Source organism: Cyprinodon tularosa, unplaced genomic scaffold (assembly GCF_016077235.1).
Source record: "Cyprinodon tularosa strain WSP-4 unplaced genomic scaffold, ASM1607723v1 ctg850, whole genome shotgun sequence".
Classification (NCBI taxonomy): Eukaryota; Metazoa; Chordata; class Actinopteri; order Cyprinodontiformes; family Cyprinodontidae; genus Cyprinodon; species Cyprinodon tularosa.
In genome coordinates, this window is record NW_024039619.1 from 160,870 (window position 1) to 181,138 (window position 20,269).

General features: G+C 37.8%; 1 protein-coding gene and 1 long non-coding RNA gene across 2 annotated transcripts in view; both read left to right on the forward strand.

Annotated features, from left to right (window-relative positions):
• The window catches only part of ppil2 (peptidylprolyl isomerase (cyclophilin)-like 2), a 54,784-nt gene extending 50,063 nt beyond the window's left edge, over positions 1-4,721 (forward strand). The window contains exons 17-20 of the mRNA XM_038273020.1: positions 1,882-1,954; positions 2,659-2,721; positions 3,439-3,581; positions 4,495-4,721. Coding sequence (XP_038128948.1) covers positions 1,882-1,954; positions 2,659-2,721; positions 3,439-3,581; positions 4,495-4,597 — 382 coding nt within the window. The 3' untranslated portion in view covers positions 4,598-4,721. The remainder of the gene's footprint in view (positions 1-1,881; positions 1,955-2,658; positions 2,722-3,438; positions 3,582-4,494) is intronic.
• A 3,358-nt stretch (positions 4,722-8,079) lies between these two features.
• Positions 8,080-9,975, forward strand: LOC119775115. The gene is made up of 2 exons (XR_005279608.1): positions 8,080-8,246; positions 9,599-9,975. It is a non-coding gene; the product is annotated as an uncharacterized LOC119775115 (long non-coding RNA).
• The last annotated feature ends 10,294 nt before the right edge of the window (positions 9,976-20,269 follow it).

The following is a 20,269-nucleotide window of genomic DNA, read 5'->3' on the forward strand; positions in this document are numbered from 1 at the left end:
TCGGTCAACCTACTGCTCGTGAGATCGAGTATATGCCAGAAATCCCGAGACCACGCGATGCTTGTCAGATTTATAAACACAATCCATTCTGTGAGGGACGTCCCGATCCGATATTGATATCTGATATCATTCCAATATTAGCCTTAAACATATCAGATTTTTAAAAAATATCAGATTTTATCTGCCTGCATCTACATGCTCAGATATTTTCTTGCCAATAGAAACACTCTGCTGCTGTTGAAAGTTTCTGTAACTCATCGGTTATTTTTACATGGGTCAGTTGTTTTCATAACTTTAGTTGATGGCCTTTGTTCCTAGTTTTAGTAATAAAACTTGATCAAGCCGTTTCTAATATTCTGCAGAATAAAATATGTATTAAAAGCCAGTATGATTCGTGCTAATCGGGTCAATATCGTTATCGGCTAATTCTCAAAGCTGCAAAATCGTTATCTTATGGGAAATTTAAAAAGTTGTATCGGGACACCTCTAGAGGATACACAGAGCTGCTGTTTCCCTTTTTTGTTTCTGAGCTCTCTGTCTGGGAAGTTTGAGTAGCTCTAACCAAAATAGTGAGCAGCCTGCACTGCATCATTCATTACAAGCTGTTTCAGCTTTTACAGAGATCTTTTCAGGAGGTTGTTTTTTGTACTTCTTTTATGACATTTGTGTTTGACCAAAACGGATCCAGTATATTTTGGGGGTTAGGCTCAAAACTGCAGTGCATAATTTTAGTAAAGCCCTTGCATGAACAAATATCCAATCTACTTTGGCTAATTAAAGATGTTCAGAGTCAGGCGCTGGAGGAGTTTAATTATCCAAACATTGTAAGAAGAGGAGGCTTAGACTCTATGTTGTCGTCTGCTACTTGTAAGCATTATGTGCATGTCTATGCTTTGTTTTCACTCCACTCATGGTAGCAGGAGACTCCCAGAGGAGCACCTGGGTGATGAGTTTGCAGCGAAAGGGGCAAACTGAGTGGTTTGTAAAAAGCGCTCTGCACCAGGGGAGTCACTTTAGGATGGCCTCTTGGCCCCTCAGCCTTTTACCCGCTCACTGATTACTTTCTCTGCTTTTTACACACTAAAACTGCTGTTTTATTTCTCCAACTGAATCCTGTATCTGCTGTTTGCCTCTGAATTATACAGAAATCTTCCGAAATCTCTTAATCGGTTAATTTTTTCGAGTAAACAAACCAGAAACAGCTTGAAATTGATGCACAAGCTTTTTCTTTTCGTCTTCCAACAATAAATTATCACATTATTTAATCACTTTTCAACACATTCATGCTTTCTCTGCATTGATGTTTAGAAGTTTATATTTTTTTTAAGATAACAATGAATATTCAGCGATTTATCTGAACTGTTCTGGAAAAAAAGTAAATTCAATGAATTCTCAACACGGATTTAAAGTTTTGTAAACAGGCTCAGACATTAAGTAATTTGCTGAAAAAACAATCAGGCGCATGGATCCTTGGTGTCAAATGTGCCCTCTAACTGAACCCTTCTGCCTTCCACCCATCGCCCTGAAAAAGAAATGTTCATAATGACTGCCTGTTGATGCGTCATTCTGACTGAGCAGGAAGTAAAGATCGAGTAACGTCACCCTGCATCAGCGTTAGATCGGCTGCAGAGTCGAACAGAGTTCAGTTCTGTGACTGTAGACTGGTAACTTCTCAAAGATTAAAGCATCTAACCGAGCATCAGAGCCCCGCTGCAGAGCGCCCGTCCTAAGTTATTAACATTTGGGCTCGTAATACTGACTGCAAAATTTCTGAAGTCGTGACAGTTCAAATCTTCAAAGCTGTTCCTTATATTTTCTGTCCTCGGAAGAGATAACTTGAACCTTGATGGCCTAAAAACTTCTGTGTTTTGTTGTTTCCAGGGTTGTTGGTGGATTTGAGACGCTCACAGCCATGGAGAAAGTGGAGTGTGATACCAAAACAGACAAACCAAAGGTGCAAACTGACTTTTTTTGTTGTTATGATTCTTATGCTCCCATACACGTGTGAGTAATCTCAATGTTTTGAGGAGTTGAAAACTCCTCCCCATGTCTGTCTAAATGTTTTATTAATCAGTCTTGAACTGTGACTGACCTGCCTTTTTAGTGCAAGTAACAGTTAGCTTCAGCTGCTTTTTAATTCTCTACATCTCTGACATTAAAGGCAGCTAAGAGAACAAAAGTTGATCCTGATATGATCAAGTAAAGTTTAGATATAGACATGAATGGTTTAAAGATGAGCTGGAAATGACAAAAAGAAGCTACATGTAAGGGTTTGTAAAGCAGTTTATTATCTTCATTAAATTTGCTCTGAGGAAAATAAATAAAAACAAATTTCCTTAATCGTCCACAAGTGCAAACATTCAGTTGAACCAGCAGCAAAGGGAGGCGTGGGAGGAAACGGCTATGGAAAAGTTGACAGCATGAGGGGGAAAGAAATGCATATTCAGATTCACATAACTATTTATTATAATTACGAAATGTTGAAACTGTGCTTGTATTTTGTATTAAAATCTGCCATTGATGCAGTTTAATTATATTCACAGATGTAGAAGGTTTTCTTAAGCTTCAAACTTATCTTAAAAAAAAAAAAAGAATATTTAAGTGGAATATTTAAGATGCCTTTGATTGTGAATCGTTCGAATCTGTTTGTGTCTGCAGTCGGAGATTAAGCTGATCAGCACCACAGTGTTTGTGGACCCCTACGAAGAGGCAGACGCTCAGGTTTGATTCCCTTCTTTTACAATTTATTTTTTGGTGCCTGGAGTTGATCGGGTTCTTGACTTGTTTCTGTGAAAAGCTGACCGCAGCTTCTCAATTTGGAGACCATCTGATCCTAAAGTCTGTTCGCTCTGCCTGGTGAAACGTTGCTCCTCTATAATGAAACAACAGCAGATCCTCCAAGAAGCTGCTCTATGAAAACCTTTTGATCCCACCGTGGATTCCTTACAGACAAAAAAGGTCTGTCCCACCCCCTGAAATGTGGAAACTCTGCCTTTCACTTGATGCTCTGCTCAATGTGTGAGTGGTCAGAGATGAAACCAGTCAGCCTTTTACCGTCTGGTTCACTTTTAGGTCTAAAAAGGGGAAGAAATGTCGGGAACCTCGTGATGAGGTTATTAACATACATGCAGCTTTTTTCAGAAACGGTGATGCTTAAGAATAGCACAAGCTTAAAATGTATAGGAGTTTTTTTTTTTTTTTTTTTTTGTAGATATTGTCTCTCATTATTTATCAAGATTGTCTACTATAACGTTGTTTGTGTCATTTTTTATTTAAAGCTGTTCAGCCTTCAAAGTGCATTTAGAAAAAAGATAAAATACAGGATTTAGTTCCCAGGTTTAACAGCCATAGCCCTTGTTCAGTTTTATTCTATTCGTTGCCTTTTTGTTGACCTTTGGACATCTAAATGAAAGGGTTTGCATGTGTTTTACTCTTCAGATTGCATCTGAGAGAGAAAAGGAGCAGCAGAAACAGGAGGAGGAGAAGCAGCAGGCCAGCAATGCGCTGAAGAAGGCCAAGGAGGACCAGGCACCCAAAACCTTTAAAGTAGGAGTGGGGAAATACATCAACCCATCCACAGTGTGAGTACACACACACACACACACACACACACACACATCAAGATACTACAGTGACCGGGCCTCTCATTTTAATGATAAAGGGCACCATGAATGAGGCTGAACAATGTGGGAGCTCCATGTTTGTAGAATTTGGATTAAATTTTAAATGTTAAAAAAGAAAAATATGGTAGAAAATAGGTTTGTCACTAAACTTCGATATAAAGGAAAATATTCAATACATAATGCCATTTTCAAAGCCATTAGGATAAATTAATTACACATAATTAAAGGCATAAAAAATGCATTTATTAATATTAAAAACTCATCTTTTTCACTCTCAACATGGAACATGCTTTTTCAACAGTTGGTGTACAAATAAGAACTAATAATAACAAAATAAATAACCCAAATATAACACAATTTTACAAAAATTAAACATTGTTGACATTGCGAAAATTATCTGTTAATCTAAAACTAACTAACATATGCAAAAAATAGTATCTGGATACAGCGTTTGAGTATCAACACTTCAGAGTATCGATACTTTTGACAACCCTAGTAGAAACATAACTTCAAGTAAAAACAAGGTCATAATGTGCAAAATTACCATAATGAAAAGGATTACATACCCTCTGCTTTATGATCTAGAATGTCTTTATCTGAGGCTTAAAAGCTTTGTGTTGCATTATCTGACACTAGTTTCTTCTGAAGGCATCACTGTTTTCCTCCCCTTCAGTGTTACTGTTAAACTTCCACCAATAAAACAGGAAATAATGATTGTTAAGCACTTTATGTTACACTGGTCTCTGGACAAATTGTACTGGTTACATGGTTTTACTTACGACTTCTAAAATCTCCTGCAGCATATTTATCCAGAAATGATAAAAAAAAAAAAACAACCCTTGTTTAAGTCGTCGTCCTTCTCATCTTTCAGGAAACGTCCAGTTGCTGAAGATGAAAGCGGGCCGTCCACCAGCGGAACAGCGGCCAAGAAGTCCAAAGGAAAGACCAGCTTCGGAGACTTTAGCTCCTGGTAGCTCAAGTGCTTTCAGGATTCTGTATATAACAAGTCAGACTTTAAACTCCATCTGTTTTTGTATCAAGTAGAATGAAAGATGTTAGTATCTCATGAAAATATGCAATAAAGCAACTTTTCCTTTACTATTGTTTGTTTCCAAGGTTTAAATTTTCTCTGAGCAAAGGTGTTGGGTTGTTTGGGGAAAATAAAACCCCTTCGGATCCTCTCATCATACCCATAGGTTTCCACATTATTTTTTATTGTTTGAGTTTGAAACTCTGACTGGAGTCGCATTTCTGTTGCAAAAATAAAGTCTTCAGACACTTAGGCTTGCATCCAAAGACGGATTTGACTTTAATTCTAAAACTCTAGTCTTAGCTAGTTGCATTTAACAAGGACAGCATGCATGTTTTGGTGAGAAAGGATGAGCTTGATTAATAGCTAGTGTCTTTAAATGGTTATTATAGGATGTTAAATATATGACAATATGAAAGTCCCCAATAAAAAGACAGTATATCAAATTAGTTTGAATTCATTGAAAAAGTTGCAGCATCTTGCTGCTGGAATTAAGGATAGTTGAGAGATGCTTGATAGGAGGATTGGCGGCGGGGAATGGCGGCCTAGTGGTTCAGGGCATTGTGCTTGGGTTCCAGAGGTTCTGAGTTAAAGCCAAACTCCCGCGGACTGCCGCTCTGGGTCCACGAGCAAAGAACCTTAACCCCACACTGCTCCCCGGGTGCCGCACAACGGCAGCCCACTGCTCCCCAAAGGGGATGGATTAAATGCAGAGGGTGAATTTCATTGCTCTGTACTTATGACAGTGTAAAGCTGAAAATAAGCTTGGCAAAAATTTACTTTTATTTCCTTTCCTGTCAACCAAGTTTTAGAATTAAAATAATTTTCTAACAATTGTGCCATGGTTAAGTGTTTGCATTCAACAGTCCACTGTGTTGCAAATTATTCATTAAATCTAACAGCAACCTCATTCATTGTGATGTAGATATAGCCACAACCACCGTCAACTAATCAGCCAACAGGGTTGTATTGTCAAAATCAGCAGTAATTCCACATTAAAGTTAAGTTATTTGAGCTATGTTTTATTTAGACTCAAATAAGTCAGAATAATCCATAGAAAAGATTAAAGTACAAACACTACCTCAACACATCTGAGTTTGCAAATGGTTTACAAAATAATGAGTTTTAAGGATTTAAGTATTGGGTTTACAGTCATTGGTAACCAGCATTCATAGACTGGCTTAAGCAGGTCATGGAGAATCAATCGAGGGGCTTATTTTTATTTTTTTGCTAAGTGTGCAGAAAAACTACAAATTTTACAATGAACAGTGTTAGTAGATCACATCTAAATGGTAAACCAGCTTTACCAGACAGCAGATCTTTCTGACACCAACTTCAGAGCTCAGAGGTGAGGTTCTCTGATGCCCAGAAACTGCAAACATGCATCACCTGAAATAATCACAAATAAGAGCATCAGGGCTTTTCTAAACACATACACAGACTCTGACAAAGAGAAAATGTTAGTATGTGTGAGCACATTGTACTCATGACATATGCTTGATTTTATTATTGGTAGTAAACTCAACACTGGGGTTCCTCTATTGACCCAGAAACAATGATTTTAAAGTGGCGCTTTATTTTCTGGCTGCAACTGTTTTTCTTTTCTTTCTTTCTTTTTTTTTTTTTTAAGAGATTATATAATTGCAGTATGTTGGTTGGGGTTTATTGTTTGTATTTTTTGAAAAAAGAAAAAAAATTATTAACATCAACCTTAACCAGTTTTCTTCTTTGGGGGAAACTATAATCAGACTTTTATTTGTTAAGACAGATGAGCAGCATTTATGCGTTTTAAGGAAAATGTGTCCTTAACCACCAGCACTGGTGGAAAAAACCCATCTGTCTGCTATTTGTTTCAGGAAAGGAAGCTTAGAAGCTTTTCAAGGTTGTTTGCAAAGCTCCCTGTTTATATATTCTTGTTCACAAACTCAATCCGTCTGGTTCTGGTGCAACAAGTGGTTTGTTTTTCCTGGAAAGCACATTTCTCTGCTCACAGTAGAAATATTTCCAAAACAAACCTGCTTCCTGATTCTGTTCGGGATCATTGCTCCGCACATCCTCCATGCAGGCTGCAGTATCTGTGAAGGCACCCTAGTGTCTCATAACACCTAATTTATTGGGTGCTTGGTTATGAGCCCTAATGCTGCTCCATTCCAGTTTCATTATTCAGCAGTTGTTTCTTCAGCTTGATGACTGTATCCTCAAGTGTCACTGGCAAACACAGGAAGCTCTCTGACGCTAAACTTTCCTACCCTCCTAATGATGCTTTTCACACATGGAGCGCTAAAACTGAGCTGCGGCCTGGTCGTAAAGCTTGTTTTTTCTCCCGTCCTGTTGGCAAAGCATCTCTGAGACACCAAGCTCACACCCAGATGAATAATTAAACCTCTTGTAGAGGCTGGATGGTTGGTTTGAGACAGAAGACATTTGTTTTAGACTGTAAGCTATTCGCAAACTGTGCTGATTAGACTACAGGCGATGGAAGGCTGAACTGAGGGGCCCTTTTATAATATGACTTAGACTTTAGACTTAGACAGATTTTATTTGTCATTTTGTTTACACAAGTGTGAAACAAAAAGAAATTTAGTTTGGAACAGCTCTCTGGACAATTTAATCTTTTTTTAAAGTGCAGCCTTGAAAAATAGTATGAAAAATAAATCTATAAAAACAGTCATAAACATATGACTGTAAATTTACAGTTCTACATTTTTTTAATATGGTAAAAAATTATTATTAAATATAATAATAAAAAAAATGTTATATACGATTTTACTAGACGGTTTGAAATAGAATGAAATTATGTCTTATGTTATTGTGTTCTCATAAAGCAAAAGCTAAAAAAAATTAAAAAAAAATGCTTTTATCATAACGCTACCTAGTGTCTAAGAAACTGGGTAGAATTAATATTCTACAACCAAATTTCAGATACTGCTCTTTGGGTAGCCACCATCTGACACCTAAATATTTCACTACTCTGCTCTGCAGAATTCATAAACTTTTTCTGCAATGATTGATATCTGGTAAAAATTTGCCTTTTTTAGTATAACTGCATTTATGGGTTTGTAAGGTCCTTCCAGCAGTTCCGTGTTTTCCTGTATATAAAAACAGCTTCAGCAACTTTGATTATCCATTAAAAATGTTTCAAGCTGTAAATTTTCTGCCAAGAAGTTGACGTGGTGAAAAACTGTTTGATGTGTGCATATGTTGGGAACTTTATTGAACAGTAATATAACAGGAGAGAGCAGGAAGCAGCTGTCGCCGTTATTCAGGCCTTGTGTTTTTTAACTATTCTCCTTCTTGCTCTAAATCACAACAATCACCTGTCTGTTCACTTTCATTTCACACAGAGTGGCCAACTATTTCCCTCTATGCAGACACCGCTAAACAGCATTCCCTCTGTAAAGCAGAGGAGATCATTGGTAACTATGAGTGTGAGGAAATGAATCAGTCATCCTGGGGAAGCAGGCGATCCGTCCGTGGCTCCAAACACTCTTTTCCTCTCTGTACCGCTGCAGGGCCAGGAGGTTCATCTGTGCTGGATGGCTTTTTAATCTGAAATATTCATGATCCTACAAAGTGAAGCCACAGATGCCAAAGTAAGTACTCCTTATTTAGGTGCTTCTAGGGATTCTTTTTTTATTTCTCTTAGCACGATGCCCTTTAAGAAGTAGCTCAAAGCAGAATTCTGATGGGATTTTCTTTTGCCATTGAATAGCTACCCAAGATTGTCTGCATCCGGTTATGCTTCTGTGAAAACTTTATGTAACCCCTTCTTGCCAACAGATTAATGTCTAGTGCAATGACATTTCACAAACTTAGATTATTCAGTAAGAGGGATTTTTATACAATATTTCTAGATTTTCTCTTGTTTTCATCTGGTGACTAATTAACCATGAATGAAAAGTTGATTTTTCTACATTTAGAACAATTTCTGTGTTGATTTGTCTGCTTTGGATCAAAATAAATCAGTATTTTTCAAAGTCAAAATCTAAACCCCAAGAATAGTCTGAGACAAGACATGTAAGTATGTTTGAAGACGCTGGAGGAAGAAGAAGAATTTGCCCAGAAGTTTTAATTCAACTAAAAGGCAGATCTAGAAAATATTCACTTTTGGACTGCTTAAATACCTGCTACACTTTTCAGATTTTTATTGGCAAATAATTTAAAAATGCACTTATAATTTTATTTTGTCCACTTTACAGTTATTCCCTGTTTGGCTTTGGTGTGGGTTATAAAATCCCACCGTAATACGTGGAACCGTGTGATTAATGTGATAAAAGAAAAAGGTTTGAAACAAACCGTAGGAGGTAGTGAAAGTGTCTAATTAGACAGCCCAGACCTTAGAGATACATATGATAAATATTATGTGCAGAGAGAAGCTCCAATGCAGCACAAGCATAAAGTAATTGCTGACATGTGGCTCATAAAAACAACATCATGGAACGGAGTCTTACTTCCAAGCTTTTAGTTGCTTAAATGCATCTTTTATAAACTCTACATTGATCTCATGTACAGAAAAAAAAAAACATATAAATAAACTGAGCTGGAAGCAAACAGTGAAGGATTTTTTTTGTTTTTGTTTCTTGGTAGCAATATTTCAGCTGGCTTTGGAAAAGACACAAAGGAGGTAAACGGATCGCCTTCCAGGGATGACATGGCAGGGTTTGAAATAAACAGAGGTGGTGCTGAAACGATTTTTCAGTTTTCAAATTTTTTTTATTTTGGTGGAAAGACTGCAGGGAATTGTTTGACACCGGATGTAAAGAAACCATCTGTCAGTGGCTCCACTAAACTATTATATCTAAAGTTATGCAGCCTTAATCAGGAATAAACACGTTTTTGTGCGTGTTTAGAGAGATTTTCTTTTAGGTCTGCTGTCGGCGGATGCCCTCCTACATTAAGTTAATGCATCAACAGAAGATCACTGATTTCAACATCTCCATTTCAGCTTCATCCTCCCAATGACATCACTCACAACGTCTCCCATTGGACCGAGGTTCTGCCACTGAGAAACACTGACCAATAACCGGCTACTGGTTCTGGCTGAGGAGGATTGTGCTGGTGCAGAGCAGTAGCCATGGTGACAGTGGATGCTGAGCACTGCCACGACTTTGCGTGGGCAGAGTCTGAATGGGCGAATGACATCACATGAGGAGACAGGAGAAAAACAACATCTCCTCCAGTTCCTCTGTCCGTTTGTCTGCCTGTTATCATAACAACAAATGGTGCTTGGAGGCAGATGCCAAATGAAGCATCTTTGTTATCTCAGACAGAAGAAGAAACCGCTAAAATAATAATCATTTGACATCTGGGAAAGAAAAAAAACAATGTTTTCATTATAAATTTAGCAACAAGTACAAAAATAAAAGCTTAAACAATTACAAAAAAAATACCCCCAAAATAAAGCTTAGAATTAATTATAAGTGGTTGTTGTTGCAGAAGCCATATGTAATGACACACTCATCAATATAAGTTGCATTTCTTTTTAAACAATTTCTAACAAATTAGGAATCTAGTGAATATATGTAATGAAGAATTGACAGTAAAGAGGATATTTTGAAGGTTGTTTAGAAACATTTATTACCTCTCAGGGTTAAAGAGGAACCTCCATGATTTGGATGCTAAACAGCCTGATAAACGTTTTCTTTGTTGTTGGTGCTGTTCACTTGTGCCTGTTTTTGCCTTTTTAACCATCTCTCTGGTGGCAATAAACACTCTGTCAGGAACACTTAGATGCTCTCCCTCACTAAATGTCTCTCTGATTGTGACTCACCGCTCTGGGCATGGGGGCCGACCCCTCCCTCAGATGACATCAGAGGGCTTGAAATAGCAGCGGCGTTAAAGAGAGCCCTCTGAGAGGCCTGCAACCCCGGGCGGCCACTTCAAGCTGATGGGGGGGGGGGGGGGGGGGGGGGGCGACAAAGAGGAAGGTGAGAAAAGGTGGAGGAAATCATGAAGTAAAGGGAGCAAGAGGTCAAAGGCTTCAAGATCGGTGGGAGATGGGGTCCATTCCACAACACAAATTAACTGAAAACTGAGTTTTCTAGAGCTGAAAATGGGGAAAGTCTGACTTTTCCATTTCACAAAGAGAGTTTCCTCAACCTCTGTTTCAGTCAGATTTTTGTCATAGTTTTGTGCATAAAATTATATATCATTCACTAGGTCCGTTAAACACATTAGGTTTTAAAAGCAAACATTGTATGTCTGTTTGATGAGGATCTTATTAAAGAACGGTTGGCACTTTTTCACAGAGAATTAAATATCTAAAGGGAGAGGATTCTACAACTCAGCTGACAGGATATGATATCACTTGTTTTTGGTTTGTTTATTATGAGCGAGATGCAGATCATTTTTATTTCTATTTATTTATATTTACAGTACATGAAGAACTACTGACATTATTTTCAGATTGCACATAAATAGATTAATTAATTCCACAGGGTAAAAGGTGCAACTTTGGGGTTAGGATTAGGATTCACTCTATGATAAACCTAGGACAATCTGATGGCATTCACTGGGCCTGATAGCCGCTACTGTAATATCAACCATTTATTGGAAGATAACATCTGAAGCGTGGCTGCAAACAGCCACTTTACTGTGTGAAAAAAGACTGAATCAACATGAGAAGCGATGCATGAGATGATCCACAGGTTCTATACATTGGAACGTTTTTAGACTTCATTTTCACCTGCTGCCATGAGATTTCGCTTAAATAGATACATTGATCTACTACCATTCAAGAAATAATCTTGCCATAGTGTGTTGTGACTATGGCTTGCCACAGCCATTTTGATATGTATTAGTTTCACTGATATCTGAAAAAATTTCTGAATGTCTATAAATTAATTTCAGATCTCCATATTACTAATATTACTGGTCAGAATTTGTATTATTCTAACCATGTAAAAATGTTTTTCAGATATCATGAATACATATTAAAGCTGATATCCCGTAAAAATTAAAAAAATATCCACTGGACTTGGTTAAAGCTGATAAATTTCAGAAACCTTTCTAGATGCATAAAACTTAATTATTACTAGTATAATTTTTTTTTTTTTTACTTTCTAAAATTCAGTTTGTGCTACATGTAATTTAGAAAATATCCACATACACAGTTCAGTCTTGGAGTGAGATTTTTTTACAAGGAAGAATCTTATGTTAGTGATCTACAAATGGAACAACAGAGGAGTGCTTTTAATAAATGTAGAAACGGCCTGCCCTAGCCCTCGTTATATGAACTTATGCATTAACAATCTTCTCCTTCGCCATCTTCCTCTCCTTTGTAGCTGTAGCGCTGTTTCCGTCTTTTAAACACATTCTCCCTTTTTATTTTATTTTTTTGCATTTCTGCATTCAAATTTCTAGTTCCAGTGGGGTGAAATAGGAACTGCCTGTTGTCATGGATACTCATCGAATCAGTGCTTCACTGATAGTGGCTTTTCAATCTTGTTGTGCATGTGCTAAACTCTGAGTTGACCTACCCAGAGGTGATTGAACTAGTTCATAGCAGCCGTTGTAAAACTGAAAACTCAGAGTTCCCGTCTTTAGGCTAGATCAATTTAGAGCTGATTTCAATCTGCGTTTTTTAAACCTGCTTCATGAAACGGACCCCTGTGTCTACGATGCAAAAAGCCTGATGTGTCAAAACACCCCACGTTAACCACATGGCATCCAAACTTGACCACTGGTTCCCAGTAGATCAAATAATTGGTGTCATTGTAAATATTGATATCTTTAAACTGTAAACATTCCAAAAAAGTTCAAAAACAATCCACTGGACGTAGTTTCCAAGTTTGAAGACGTTTTGCCTCCCATCCAGGAAGCTTTTTCAATTCAAAATGTCAGAAATAGTGTTGAGTTTGAGACTTTATAGAGTGCCCCAAAAACAAAGCCTTGTTTTGGCTTAGAAAACATGAAAATTAAACCGGACGAACGGGTCCGCTCCTTTGGAATAGGGGTCATTTTGTTTTTTTGTTAGCCTGTAATACCCGATCCTCTCTATGTCTCTGAAAGGGGGGTCGTTAAAGGGAATTGTTGGCCTGACTGAAAAGGTGAGGTGCTCTGGTCCCCTGTATGGGGGCTGTGGTTGCACTGATAGCGGGAAGGATTCATCTCAATCGCTGCATTGTAGGTTTTTGAAAGATGAAATCTGAGTCCATCCCCTCTGTTTAAGATTGCTTTTCTTTCTTAACATAGATGGCTTCTTTTATGCCCCTCTTAAACCACCTGTCTTCTTTGTCCAAAATGTGAACCATCTGGTCTTCAAAAGAAAATCCTTTGTCCATAAGGTGTAGATGTACCGCAGGGTCTTGTCCCTAGGAGGCCGCTCTTCTGTGTTGAGCCATGTGTCTGTGGAAAGGTTGTTTGGTTTCTCCAATATAAAGATCAGAGGATTCCTCACTGCATTGAACTGTATACACCACCCCGCTCATAGTTGGTCTGGGGGTTATGGAGCCTAGGCGGAAGTTCAACTGAAGAAACTAATTGCTCTCGTACATCCACCTACGACACAGTCAATCAGCTTTGAACCACACCTCCGCAAAAGCCAATTGGCATCAAAGTTCATCTTAAAAGGCCTCCGATCCGCAATTGCCTGCTCCTGTGCGCATGCAGTGGATGCGCTGTCTGACCTCATTCAGATGACCCCATTTCAACCCACCTCCAGCCCCTCCTCCATCATTGCAGCTAAAGCTTCATCAGTTTCATTCTTCCTGGAAAATTACTGCATTCCGCGTTTCATTTAAACCGGTCCGGCAGAAGACCGCCATGTTAAGCCTGGTTCTGCCAGAGGTTTCTTCCCGACTGGGAGTTTTTCCTCTCCACTTTCGCTTCATGCTTGCTCATCATGGACAGGTTCTCTCAACCTGAGTGAAGCTCTAGTATCAGCTCACCCAGTCCACTGGATCTCCCCATAAAGCTCAGCATACCGTCTCGCTAACCAGCAGTCTACAGACTGACCAACTTTATCTATATCCACTCCACCACCAGTTTCAAGTCTGGGGGGAAACAGCCCTATTCTCTACTGCTGTTCATGCATATCTATCAAAATTAAGCGCTATGTTTCCTCCCAAGGTCTGAGCGCCAAAGACAAAGTAATTGCATCAATAAATTTCGTCTAATTGTCTTTTCTCTTCGTGTGAGTTTTTCAGATTGAATTGTCTTTAGGATGCACTGGTTTCAGGGTCTTGTTATGTTTGAAATGTACTGATATTTTGTGTTTGGATAAAATCTTCAAGGTTTTCAGAGACTCCGGCAACAAATGGGATGGCAATGTTTTTGTATTTAATCTTATCACCATTATGTTCTGCTGCGTGTCTTTTGGATTTCCTCGCTTATTTGACAATGCCCAGTTTGGGTATCCACAGGTGTTAGGAGCATCTTTGATGCATTTCTGTTCTTTGTGCTTCCCTTCTGTTTTAGTAGGGACATGCTTAGCCCAGTGTTGTAAGGTTCTCATGGTTTTGAATGTTGGTCCGGTTCAGTTTGCATTTTTCTAAGCCAAAACAAGGCTTTGACTTTGGGCCACTCTATAAAGCCTCGAACTAAACTATATTGGCCATTTTGAATTTAAAAAGCTTCCTGGATGGGAAGCGAAACGTCTTTAAACTTGGAAACAAAGTCCAGTGGATTGCTTTTTCACTTTTTTGGAATGACAATGACCTGGATGACTGAGAACCCTGTTCAGTTTTTTTATCATCCGTTTTATACTTTTGGCTTTTAGTTGTGTTTTCAGCTTAGGATACTTATAAGGAGTGATGACATTATGTACTTAACACAGACCCTGGGCATTAGTGGTGATAAAAATAAACTCTTGAAAAGAAAATAGTAATAGCAATTCAACCTTAAAAGACTCACAAAGAGAAATGTTGCAATTGGAAAATATTCAATTTATTTATACAGGTAACTCAATCATGTTATTCAACATATTTCTATCTAAGGAAAAGCAGCTGTCTGTGAGGACTCGTTGACTCTCTGCAACGCCGTGCACTTAGCATGCATGTAGCGACAGTGGAGAGCCTGTTAGAGGTATCTAACACAAGTGATCCTAAATAAAGCAGTTCAAATAAACAATACTTAGCACTTGTGATGATAGATATATGCAAAATAAAAGATGTTTTTGCAGATATTAATCATAACCTCAGACTAGTAATATTAATTAGATGTCTACAGTCACTTATGGTGTGTCAGTCCTCCCATCCCCTACATTAACCCGTTCCCTAAAGAACGGGTTAACGACTTTCTACAGATAATGTTTTATTCCAAAGGGTCATTGAGCAATAACCCTTAGAAAAACAAGTGTAACACAAGGTACTTTGTAGAGCACAAAGCAGACTGTATGATTAATAAAGAGCGTTTTTTTTTTTTTGTCATATGTTGTGTTCGATGAAGCCTTTTTGATAAAAGATGAGTTTACTGGAGGATATATGAAGGGTTGCTGCAAAAGGTTTGGTGAAAAGAGGCCAATTTATATAGACCTCATCAGTTTCTCAGTTTACCACACACTCTTCATGCTTCCCTCACACCCCAACACTTATCCCTATCTGCCTGCTTCCTGCCTCATGCTGCGAAGCTGTCTGTGTTAATAGAGTGTGAACTAAAAGAAATCAGACAGTATGGCCGCCCTGGACACCTGAGCCATGTCACCATACGTGCTGAGAGACCCTCGCACTGAGGAGCATCATCACAGAAGTAGGTCGGCGGGACTGTTGGAGTGACTGCTTCCTGTCTATCTATAGCAGCCATCACAACACCAGCAGCTAACCTGTCCTCTCTGTGCACGGTTCCCAAAGCAAAGGTTAAGTCCTATCCACACTGGGTCTGATGCAATAAAATATGTATGTGCTAAAAGTAAAAGGAATCCACAGTGAAAGCATTTTTGCAGCAAATCTGTCTTTGTAGGCTACTTTGTAGGTATAAATTCTTTGTTTTTACTTTTAAGATATAGAAAATCAAACCATATATCATCATACAAACTTTGCTCTTTTTAGATTTTCCATTGAAATGATTCCGATTATTACGAGTTATTGCATTTTGATTCCATCCAGCAGCTGAAATATTGAAACATGATGAGACTGTTTTGATAACACCTGATCAGTTTTTTTTTTTTATTATTATTATTTTTAGATCCAGAATGAGCTGACAGATTATGATGACAAACCTGTGCCAGTGCACATGGTGTTGTTTGTGTGATAAATGGGATTTAATTTGAAGCGCTGTGTGGCACGGTGGGTGGAGCAAGTGCTCCATGTATCAGAGGCTGACAGGTCCTGGGTTAGACTCCCAGCCGGGGACATTGGATGCCTGTCCTTTCTTCTGCCCTCTTGCCTGCAGAACTGTCAGATAAAAAAAAAAAAACAAATATTCTGCTTTTGTTTGTATTTAGTTTATATATATAAAAAAAAAAATCACCTTAGCTGGCTTCTTGCAGCACGGATAAGCAGCTGGTCTACTTGTTTCCCTCTTTATCTCTAAGGCTAAATCCCTCACAGAGGGAACTCTTCCAGGATCCAGGATCTCCCAGCAAGAGTCAGAGCATATGATAGCCATGTAAATCAGCAGCTTTGCTGTATAATTCAGGTCTTCTTCATCACAACAGACCGGAGGAGTGCCTAGAGTACTCCAGACGAGGCTCCAATCTGTCTCTTTGTCTCCTGTGAAAAACAACTTTTCATTACTTGTGGAGAAGCTAAGACACAAAGGCTCTCCACCTGAGAACCTGCAAACAAAACACACTTTTCCAAATGATTAAAAATCAGATTTTTGCATTGATAAAGTTGTTTCTCTTAAAACTTAATACACCTTCAGAGGTAACTTGTCATGGTTGGAGGGATAGATTTGATGCGTGGGACATCATCACATCCATCCATGAGAAATGTTTCTGTTTTTGTTTATTTTTTTAATGCAGGGAGCATGAGATAAACTGGTAGCTGACAGGCTGTTTTTGTTCTTGAAGTAAAGCTAGACACTTCAAGGACATCAAAACATGAAACTGTGTGGGAATCAGAATGAACAACCAATGTACAGCATGTACTTTTATCTATGCTCCCATGTCCAACCAGCTGTGCCACACAGGCTGGATTATGCGCTCTCAATGCGGCTCGTTAGTCAGACTAAAAGGCCCTTTTTAAAATGAAAACCTTGAAATGAATACTTAACAAACCTTCTGGAATGAAATGTTTATTGTATAGATGCTACTCTATGATCTTGTATGACATGTTTTAAATAGCTATAATCCAAAACTCACCATTTGTTACTGGAATAAAAACCTGAAAACGGTTTATATGTAGTCAATGTTTACATTGTGGTTTACTTAGTGAATTAAGTTACTGTAAATAAATAAGCTTGTGATATTCAAAGCTAATAAATACAAACTAAATGTTTACATTAACATCTCAATTAGATTTTATTATAAATATTGCTTCTGGCTGACCTTGAAAAGACTGACCAACGTCTTTCCATCCTACAAAGCTCAATCCATTTATCATTTTTCATTGCATCCAAGTACAGTACAATGAAATTTGTTTTTTGCATTTAACCCCAGGTACTGCTGCTGTTCAGCAGAGTTAAAATCTGTGGGATTCAAACCAGGCAAACTGCAGCTTTCTCAGGTCACCCCTCCCCCACACACTAAATGTGTCCAAATAAATAAAACAGGCAGAGAGAGCCTGAAAGCGAAACACTTAGATAATTAGCTAATACTGCAATCAAAGCAGTTCTTTACTGTGTGCAGATTGTGCACAGTGATAATGAAGCAACACTAGAGCAATGCTGTGCCGGGCAGCTATATTAATTAGAAAATGGTAGATTTGTATGACAGAAAATGTATAAACTTGTGTCAAACTGAAAGTCTAACCCAGACTTTATTATTTTATTCTTTTTTTTTGTAAAAAAAAGAAATTGTGATAAAACTAAACAAAATCAGCTTGTTTTGTTTTTGCTGCGGGTTGCACGGGTTTTTGATCTGATCTGGAATTAGTTGCATAGTTTCTAATCCGCTTAAACTTGGACATTTCTAATTTTTAACCTGAATATGCCTGATTTTCATTATTACCTGTGCCTATTTTTTTTCTTTCCGCGATGCATTTCTTTTTTCTTTTGCTGAACAGTGCAATTCTAAAAATGTTGTTCTATTTATTTTTTGCCACAGTTGCTGAATTCAACTTCTTTTTTAGTATCAATAAAACTCATGAGGCATCTTCTTTCTATTTAAATTTCAGACAGAGAAAGATCAGTGCCTTTGAAATATAAAACAGAATCAGAAGACTTAAAGCAAATTAACAGTTATTCATCACTTTGAAGACTTACAGATAATTTTTATTCAATGGATTTATGAAGAATAACTTGTCTTCATGAGATGGTGATTGTTTTTGTTAAAACTATTCTTGTCCAAAAGATGTTTTTGTCTTTTTGAATTGCCTATATAGGTCTTCCTAAAGCATTCTTTAATGTTTTATGGACCATTTGTCCATGTATTGCCTTTAAAGTTAGAGGCATTTAAATCATGATGGACAGATGAAGTCAGAAAAGGAGGAAATATAAAAAACAGCCACTCATTTAAAGCTTCTGCTTTTACTTATTTTAAAGCTACTTATTAAAAACTTTCGGTTTTTGTGTCAGTTTGTGCTTCATTTTCAACTCTTCTCTCAGACTGAATAAGCTGTAAGTTGAATCTACCAAACAGAACAACACAGACTATATTAACTTTGATGTGATGTGGTATAAACAAACAAATTACCAGAAAAAAAAAATTGCTATAGAAGAAAAATAAATATGAAGCTCTTCAAATTATTGTAATAGAAATTAAACTGCTCATGGAAAGAAGGATTTTTGTAACTGAAAGACATTTTTATAATTGTCATGGTTTTTGTACAGGAATATCTTAAAATATCTTCTTGGTGTGATGATATCTCAACAACAACAACTGTTACCTAATAAACAATCTATATATCAAAAACATAAGCATTAATATCTACTTTCCCTCAGTGTGTCGCCACTGGTCATCAACAGTTCAGCCGTAGAGGTGGTCAGCAGCACCATATTCTGCACCAGCAACTTACCCAGGAGGCCACAAAAGAAAAGAAAAGCAAGATGACATCTAAGACCTCACTTACCACAATTAAGAACATTATCAAAGATAGATCATAATAAAACAGTACAAGGAAAGAAAATGCATCCAGGTGGAGCTTCAAGATTGAAGCAACAAAATACATAAAGGCCTGTCAAACATTAGTAAATAAAACCCCAAAGATGATGATCATTATTAGTATGACAAAAAAGAGGAAACACTGTTTAAAGGCACTATAATTAAGCACAACAAAACTATTGTTTCTTCAAGTAGGGATTAAACATACTTTTCATGAAGCCAATATTTCTGTTGAAAACTTTTCTTTATATAGGACTGATATATTATTCTATGTTAGATATGTTTTTTGGCAAATTAAAACAGTTAATAGAAAGGCTTTAAAACATCGGTCTGCTTTTAATAAGTCTGAACATTGTGCTTAAATTTATGACTCAAACTGCTGAAATAAACAGAGCTTTTTATAGTGAGGAAAATAAGTATTTGACCACCCTGATATTTTGCAAGTTCTCCCACTTAGAAATCAGGGAGAGGACTGAAATTGTCCTTGTAGGTGCATGTTCACTGTGAGACAAAAACTAAAAAAAAAATTCCAGAAAACACAATGTATGATTTTTTAATGATTTTTACTATTTATTTGTATGATAAAGCTGCAAATAAGTTTTTAATACCTGTTTATCAGCTAGAATTCTGACCCTGAAATACCTGTTAGTCTGCCTTCAAAATGTCCACCTCCACTCCATTTATTATCCTAAATTAGATGCACCTGTTTGAGGTCGTTAGCTACATAAAGACACCTGTCCAAGCCATACAATCAGTAAGAATCCAACTACTAACATGGCAAACACCAAAGGGCTACCGGGAAATGCAGCCAAGAAGCTTGGTGAAAAAAGGTCCACTGTCGGAGCAATCATTAGAAAATGGAAGAAGTTCAACATGACAGTCAATCTCCCTCAGACTGGGGCTCCATGCAAGATCTCACCTCATGGGGTCTCACTGATCCTAAGAAAGGTGATAAATCAGCCCAGAACTACACAGGAGGAGCTGGTTAATGAGCTGAAAAGAGTTGGGTCCACCGTTTCCAAGGTTACTGTTGGTAATACACTAAGACATCATGGTTTGAAATCATGCATGGCATGGAAGGTTCCCCTGCTTAAATCAGCACATGTCAGGCCCAGTCTTAAGTTTGCCAATGACCATTTGGATGATCCAAAGCGTCATGGGATAAAGTCATCTGGTCAGAAGAGATGAAAATAGAACTTTTTGTCATGATTCCACTAATCGTGGTTGGAAGAATAATAATGAGTATCAACCCAAGAACACCATACCTATTGTGAAGCATGGGGGTGGTAGCATCATACTTTGGGGGTATTTTTACGCACATGGGACAGGGCAAGTGCACTGTATTAAGAGAGGATGACTGAGGCCATGTATTGACAGATTTTTGGGAACAACCTCCTTCCCTTAGTTAGAGCATTGAAGATAGGTCGAGGCTGGGTCTTCAATGACCTGAAACACACAGCCAGGATAACCAAGAAG